Here is an 8,297-nt window from a genome sequence, read left to right on the forward strand (position 1 = left end):
AATGTAAACACAAGATATCCCATAGTGTGAGGGTTGGGTTGTGCTTCAAGGCAGACATATTCTTTTCGTTTTTTTGAAGTAGAAGGTTTTAAATGTGATAACACTGAAAAAACATGAATTGGTACCTGTTAGAATAAAGCTATAACACAGAACAAGACAGCACATATAGTCCTTAAGTGAGCAGTAATAACCAGGGGCCTTTCATTTGACTTATTTTTTTCTAAAACAAGAATAATGCAATAAAAACATTTGATGTGTCAGTTCGATAGTTGATGCACAGGTTGTAGCTGTACATACAAACATATTTTGGCAGTTAGTTGCTCTGATAATAAAATTCAGATTCAACATATGGATGAATTAAAGAGCTTGTGGGACAATAAACCCCTCACAGATTATTATTATTATACAGTTGTAATAAACAGTTTACAACAGTAGGACTTCAAATAAGTGACGTCATTTTTCTAAAGACCCTGAGATGATTTCTCCAAAATTATTGTTTTGCATATCAGCCAAACATTCATACCTTGATTTGTCAAAACCTCTTACACACAGCATTCGTCAGTGTTTGTCAATTGGCTTAATCATTCAATGCACAAGTTCTGTGTGGGGTTTTAGAGAACTTTCCATTGTACTAAAAAAAAGATGTGAAAATGCTTCAACCTCATTACACCTCAGTCCTTCAGTTTATCTTTGGTGGATATAAAGAAGTCTAGTTCAACCTTCTTTGGCCAATGAGGCAAGACCTTTAATCGCGATACACAGAGCAAGAGCATGGTGTCCTGTCTGACTGTGCATTTCTGTCTTCACAGTGTCCTCGTCTCGCTCCAGGGACATGTGACCGAAGGCGAACAGATTTTTAGTCTTTTCGAAGATGTCTTCGGTTAGTGCAGCTTGACCTGTGCTGTCCAAAGTTAACTCTCCATTCCCTGACATGCAGTGCACCTGGAACATGTGTCACAGTAACATAAAGATAATTAATACATAATAAAAATCATTAAATATCTTGTGGGTTGCATGCTTCTTTGTTAACAAACTGACTTTACTAACCAGTTGTTCCAGAGTCTGTAACTCTGTGAGATTGCAGCACGTCACCAAGATAGCATGACATTCATGTGGCAACTCTGGAAGACAAATAATAATACATTTTATTTAAAGCGCCTTTCTAAGCACTCAAGGACACTTTACAGAGAGGTTAAAAACACAATAAAAACAACACTATAAAATAAATAAAGACAACAAGCAGACTAAAAATGAGGCAGTGAAGTTAAACGGGGAATGCTGCTTGGAACAGGTGGGTTTTGAGTTTTGATTTGAATAGGGGAAGTGAGTCAATGTTACGGATGTCTGGTGGGAGTGAGTTCCAGAGTTGGGGAGCAGAGCGACTGAAAGCTCTGCTCCCCATGGAGCTGAGACGGGCAGAAGGCACAGAGAGGTGGAGGGAGGAGGAAGACCTGAGGGAGCGAGAGGGGGTGGCAATGTGGAGGAGATCAGACAGATATGGTGGGGGTGATGTGGTGGAAGGAGGGGGTTCTGGAAATGATAAGGGCTGCAGAGTTTTGGACCAGTTGAAGTTTATGGAGGGATTTGTGAGGGACACCGAAGAGGAGTGAGTTACAATAATCGACACGGGAGGTGACAAGACTGTGGACCAGGATAGCAGCGGTGTGAGGGGTGAGAGAGGGGCAGAGACGGTTGATGTTGCGGAGATGGAAATATGCAGACTGGTTTATGTTATAGATGTGAGAGTGGAAAGAAAGTGAGCTGTCGAGGATAACACCCAGACTCTTTACCTGAGGGGAGGGGGAAACTATTGAGCTGTCTATGGTGAGGGAGAAACTGTCAGCTCAAGATTATCAAGATACAGCGTACAGATTCCTGTCTTTAAAATGTTTTACTCCAGAGATTGAAAACTTCCAGCTAGACTCCACTAAACTTAAGTGTAATAGAAGCTGTTTAACTTTCTTACCATCAATGGCGCTGACAACCAGGTGAAGAGCAGTGAGGGCAGAAGTGGATTGGTTTCCCTGAGCTGACTTTGCCCCCTCAGATTTCTCCAATAGGTCCAGAATTGCTTGAATGTTCTGCTTCTGAGAGTCTGTGGCTGAACCCTTATCCAGGTCAGGTTTCTCATCATGGCACATCTGTTCCAGCTGAGGCAGAGGAAGACACCAAGATATAAATGACATTGAAACAAGCTAAGTGCATTATGACTTTATCTTTGTCTTTTCTCTGTCCTTCTTACCACTTGCTGAAGTGAGCTGACAGCGTCTCTGTTCTCCATAACGTTTGTTATGTGCTGGAGCAGAGAGGATCTTGTGGCGGCAGGAAGAGCAGAAAGAAGGTTGAAATGATCTCTCAGCCGCTCCAACTCTGCTGGTGGTAAATCAAAGGTACAAACTTTGGCATTGAACAGACACAATTTTTCCTGCAGCGGGTCACAAAAATTGTAGATCGAGGAAAACATTATTATATTAAAAGTTCAGGAAAAAAGCAGAAAGCTCATTTTGCAGGAGGGGATTCAAAGTGTAGGAGGCTGTGTGGATTTCAGGAAGCAGACCACTAGCACATATTCTGGGAATGTCCAATGTTAAGACTCTTCTGGATAGAGTTCATAGAATATTAAAAAGTATATTTAATACAGACCTGCCCCTACAATTTACTGCACTGTTTTTAGGAGATGTAGATTTTCAGGATAGGCCTGTTGATAAATACCTGTTCCCCATTTTGATCTGTGCTTGTAAAAAAGCCATTACGAGGTGCTGGTTGCTTCCTGAACCTCCCACAATACAGGAGTGGATTGATATAGTAAATTATATTTATATTATGGAAAGGATTACTTTCTGTTTACGACTTCAGAAGGATGTATTTATTCAACTCTGAACCAAGTGGACAAAGTTTGTAAAACCCCTACAGACAGATTTTGTGGATGATACCATTCAAGGACCCGGTGATGCTGTCTTGTCTTAGCTAATTACATTTTTATTTGTTTTTTTGTGTGTGACTTTCTGTCACTTATCTCTCCCTGAAATGTTTCTGGCTCACTCTAGTGTTTACATATTGTCTCCCCCAGGTTGTATTTAGTTCTAATAATCTTTAAAAACGGAGGACTGCAGAGGAAATTAACATTATTCTCTCTTTTACATGTCAATGCTCTGTACAACAACCTGCTGTCCAATAACAAAAATAAAGAATTTCAACACAAAAAAAATTTAAGAAATAAAAATCTGCCAATAAACATAAATTGGACAAACCACGTTGCTTACTGGTTTAAAAAAACGTCATAATAATGGAGGATAAACAGTTTTTCAACCTTCTCAGCACTAGGCTGAAAGTTAACAACCTGCATTTCTGAACATCAGCTCAGAAAAGCATCATGTTTTCAGGTTACCTTCTCTCAGGTGTTTATTTTCAGAGGAGTTTAAATGAGCTCTTGAAACAGCCATCAGTTCTTCTCCTGCAGGGCCATCTACTTCAAATCCTCCATCTGTGCCTGACATCAGACACAGGCCTATGCAAAAGGAGAAAGCATGTCACATGACATTTGATTGCAGTAAAGGTTTACTGTTTACTGTTATTTTTAAATCATTAGAGAACTATAGGGTTAATTTATCAATTATTCCTCACCAAAATGTCCATCATGCTTGATCTCTAGTTCTATAAGAGCATAGGCGATGGTAGTACTGATGGGAATCTCCATGGTCACGTTGCTGTCTTTAGTCAGGCTCCCATTCTCTTTCAGTGTAACCTGCATGAGATCAAACACAGTAACTGGTAATGCATGGTGCTAGTCGACACTTTGACTCAAATATCTACAGTAAGTATAAAAAATGTTAAAATGAGTTTACAAAACATGTGGAATAAGAAAATGGAATATGTGATACTGTTAAAGCAGAACTGAAACTTCTGGAAAAATATAATGACTGATGAGGAAATGGCAAAACAAAATGAGGGGAGTGAGGCACAGGAGATTAGGCAATATATTTGAGGTTGTTCGGCTTCACTGACTATCAGCACAGACAGATCAAGATAACCACAGCTGTGCTAAACAGCATGACCTTAAGTGTGATATTGTGTCTATTCAACAGTTCAGTAGTTAAATCAGTAACAACTCATTCTTTTTGTTATTAGATGGCTTGCTTGCTAGACACCCAGATGTGTTAAGTACTTGATTCTAACTGCACCTATAATAATGGTGATTCAATCTGAATAGCAAGAGCAACACGAGGAACAACCAGATTGTACATGTCCACTTGCTCAGTGTACATTATTTCTTAATTTAAAGCTCCTGAGAAGACCTTTTGGTTTGTGAAGATTTTGGAACCCCCTGTAAACAAAGCAGTCCTCACTGATTTTGTCCTTTACGTGTCCTCTATCTTTACAGTCAAATGCATCACACAACGAGTCTTTGCAGTGGGACATGTGAATAACAGTTGTATCAGCAGCTTTCTGTTTATTACTTTGTCTGACACCCACCCTCCACCAGTGGTTTCAGACATTAAAAAAACTTTATCTACACCATGTTCCAAATTATTATACAAGTTGCATTTCTGTGTATATTTTTAAAACTGTGTTAACAGTCGTTTTCAAATTTGTTAGTCAGAAAGTCAATATATTTCTTCAACTGTGTGGTTAAAATGATCCTTTTCAAAGTATGTCGGCTGTAGTTTTAAATAAATGCAAAATCTGCAGAAATGAGCGTGCCAAATTATTATGCAAGTTGGTGAAAAGAGCATATAACTTGTGAAAATTAAAAACCAGGCACCATTTTAAACGTTCTATTGATTGAAAATAATAATATTTACTACAACTGTATTCAAACTTCAACAAAAACAACAGTTTTCTTGACATTCGTACACAAAATAAAACTGGTAATGTCTTTGAAACATTTCAAATCTACAGTGTTCCTCAAATGTTCAATATAACCTTCTTTTCTTTCAGTGAGGGTCAGAAGTCACTGGTAAACGACTGTTAACATATTTCTTTTAAAGGTGACATATCACGCTTTTTTCATCAATATATATTGGTCTAAGAGGTCCCCAAAACATGTCTTTAAAGTTTATGCTCAAAAAAACACTTTGAAATCCGATTTTGGCATGCCTGAAAAGTCCTCTTCTTCATTCCTAATCAGAACACTCTGTTTTCTCTCTGACCACGCCCCCTCAGGAAGTGGATGTGCCTCGGCTCTCTGGCACCTTTATCTAATGTTTACATGTTGGCTGAATATACACGGCTGCTCATAGATCGCGTTACTTCAACCCTCTGAATCTGATCCAGAATCTGATCCTGACGGAGAGGCGCCTGCAGCAGGACCTTTCTGAACGATTGGTCATAGATTTAGTGTTTCTTGTTGTTTTATTTATCAGTATGTCGACGTGTGTCTTGGTACACAGCTACGAACATGTAGCTATGTGGCTATGCTAACTAGCGCTAGCACTTATCCATGATTAATAAAAATCATCCACTAGATCTTCAAATCTGCAGACGTGGGGAGTAAAACCGACCTCTACCAGAAAGGCAGCAGGACCTTTCTGAAGGATTGGTCACAGATTCTGTGTTTCTTGTTGTTTTATTTGTCAGTATGTAGACGTGTGTCTTGGTACACAGCTACAGCTACAGCTACAGCTATGAACATGTAGCTATGTAGCTATGCTAATTAGCGCTAGCACTTATCCATGACAAATAAAAATCATCCACTATATCTTCAAATCTGCAGACGTGGGGAGTAAAACCGACCTTTGTGTTTATTAAGACAGCCTACAACTAGCATGCCTCCCTCCTAAGCTCCTTGTTAGCACACATTTGTGCAGGTAATGAAAAACGGAGAAGTTGAGTTGTATTTTATACAGTCTATGGGCTGAACAAGCTCCGAGCTCTGACTCCGTGACAGACCGGATATTGTTGTTACGTAACAAAAACACGGAAGTCTGAAACGGCTCGTTTCACACACATTTACAGAAAGGTGTAGAAATCAAAACAGGGGCAGAATGGATTTTTTTCATTCTCGGGGGGGTTTGTAGACATGCCAGGGACACATATTTCAGGTAGAGAACCATTAAAAAGTCCATTTTGCATGATATGTCAACTTTAAATATTCACAAAACTGCAACTTGCATAATAATTTGGAACACAGTGTGAATAGTTACTCTTCTTTTTAATGGTCTTGTTGGCTTTTCCAGCTCATAAAAAGACACATTAATTTCAGTCTGTTTCAGCACCATCTAAAAACTCCTCACAGGAGCTCTAATCACTCATTTTGCTCTTCCAACTCAACTGGCACTGCAACTTAACTGAAACTGAACTGTTGCCAAGAAGAAAAAAAAGTACTAATTCTTGCAGTCTTGTTGTTCTATATATGTGAACACTTTAGGCCAGCTACTTTGTATTAATCACATGTATCTGGAATTCCATTTATCTTGCATCCACTAAAATAAGAGTCTGGTGACAGTTTGTTTGATGGCCTGTGATTCAGAGTAACCAGCTCAATCATTAGTCACAGATCGTTGACTGTAACAGTCATAAACAGCACTCAGGGCATCCACTCATATAATAAAAAAACAATAATAGTGTTGCACTCCATATCTGCACTCATGGAATACCTCAGAGTTAACTTTTTTTGTAGCTGTACCTTAGGGCCTTTGGGCCTGCAGAAGTCGAAACCTCCTCCACACTGTCCGCTCTGCTGCACCTCCTCTATGACCGAGCAGAGCTGGGTGGTCAAAATACGCTCCTTCACTATTCCAAACACCTGCCTGTGATTCTCCATTGTCTGCTGGACCAGATCATGGGACATGTCCAAGAGCCTAACACATTCAATTTACAAAAATAGAAGTTGTTTAGAGTAAACATGTTTGGAATATGTATTTCACTTCAAAGAGCTAGTATGCATAATAAAAAAAGGAGAGAGAACAGGGTTATTTTCTGTGTGTGTTAATCTTCAACCTGTCTTGTCTGCATCTTTATGGTTGAACAAAGATCACTCCAGCCTTTTGCAGATCTTTACATCAGGTGATGTTTACAATGTTTTTGCTCTTGTTAACCCCTTCAGAGAGGACAGTGGAATCAAGTGTGGAACCAACCTGCCTTTGGAGTCTCGCAGCAGTTTCTGAACCTCCACTTCCTCCTTTTTCAAGTTGCCAAAGGAAGACTTGAGTTTTGAAGAGTCTTGACCCTCCACATTCAAATTGGATTTATCCAAAATGTTTGCTTCAATAGATCCCGAAATTTTGTCCCCATATGTTCCATCGTATTTGATGAAGTCTGTCTCGAGGACAACTGTGAACAGTGAAGCATTTTTATTAGTCACTACAGACTGTTAAACAGCTTTTTCCACCAGGCTGTCAGGATGCTGAACTCCACTCACTACCTCCCCCCTCTTCCCCCTGGACTGTAACACACACACTACATACAAGGACTCTACCTCAGCTGCTTTTTGCACATTAAACCATTTACTTATCTCTAATACTGTCTGCACCTTAATATCATTTGCACTGTTATCTATTTACATTGTCCATTTTTAAACTGTCACCGCACTACCTGCACTGTGTACATAGGCTGTTTTTTTATAACTGTATTTCATTATATTTTATTGTATTTTATATTTAAAGGCCCCGTGAGGATTTTTGAACTGGCTGAGAAACAGACTGAAAATGATACTGATGCCTCTTTATGACCTTCAATAGCAAACAAGACCATCAGCAGCAACACTGATACCTTCTCTGTTGTCATTTTTAATGCCTGAAACCACCCTGAGGGGGTAGGTGTCAGACCAGATGATGGACATCTCGCTTCAGAAACAGCCTTTATTTGACTGTTTTCATTAGGGATGCACCGATCCGATCCTGCAATCGGATATCGGCTAGATCAAACTCAAAAAGCTAGATCAGATATCTGTGACAAGGGGCCGATATATAGTGCTGATCCATATGGCAGATCTATTCATCTCAGTTCTATGCTTTTCTGTGTTTACAATATCTATTGGTTATGAAGATTAACTCACCAGGCTGGTACACATTTATAATCTCTTGAATAATGATACTGTCAGTTTAAAAATGTTTATTTTATTTTGGTTTACAAAGTCAGAAAAGCCTGAAGTTGCCAAAACATGATTCTATCCTCACATTAAGGAATAGAGATTGTTAAATCAATACAGGGATCGGATCGGTTCAGTATCGGTATCGGCAGATACCAAAGCCCAGGTATCGATATCGGTATCGGGACCTAAAAAGTAGTATCGGTGCATCCCTAGTTTTAATGGAAAATAATCACATTGGCACATTCACAAATAACTACTGTATCCA

General features: G+C 39.3%; 1 protein-coding gene across 2 annotated transcripts in view; it reads right to left on the bottom strand.

Annotated features, from left to right (window-relative positions):
* Positions 1 to 660: 660 nt before the first annotated feature.
* Positions 661 to 8,297, bottom strand: part of LOC117822414 (gasdermin-E-like) — a 9,017-nt gene continuing 1,380 nt past the window's right edge. Inside the window, exons 3-10 of one of the 2 annotated variants that reach the window (XM_034697123.1) lie at positions 7,077 to 7,272; positions 6,626 to 6,800; positions 3,625 to 3,745; positions 3,389 to 3,508; positions 2,243 to 2,370; positions 1,967 to 2,150; positions 1,048 to 1,121; positions 661 to 942 (exon numbers count right to left, since the gene is read on the bottom strand). In XM_034697123.1, coding sequence (XP_034553014.1) covers positions 715 to 942; positions 1,048 to 1,121; positions 1,967 to 2,150; positions 2,243 to 2,370; positions 3,389 to 3,508; positions 3,625 to 3,745; positions 6,626 to 6,800; positions 7,077 to 7,272 — 1,226 coding nt within the window. In that variant the 3' untranslated portion in view covers positions 661 to 714. Of the gene's footprint in view, positions 943 to 1,047; positions 1,122 to 1,966; positions 2,151 to 2,242; positions 2,374 to 3,388; positions 3,509 to 3,624; positions 3,746 to 6,625; positions 6,801 to 7,076; positions 7,273 to 8,297 lie in introns of both variants that reach the window. The other variant, XM_034697122.1, reaches the window with a different exon arrangement.

Source organism: Notolabrus celidotus, chromosome 12, assembly GCF_009762535.1.
Source record: "Notolabrus celidotus isolate fNotCel1 chromosome 12, fNotCel1.pri, whole genome shotgun sequence".
Lineage (NCBI taxonomy): Eukaryota > Metazoa > Chordata > Actinopteri > Labriformes > Labridae > Notolabrus > Notolabrus celidotus.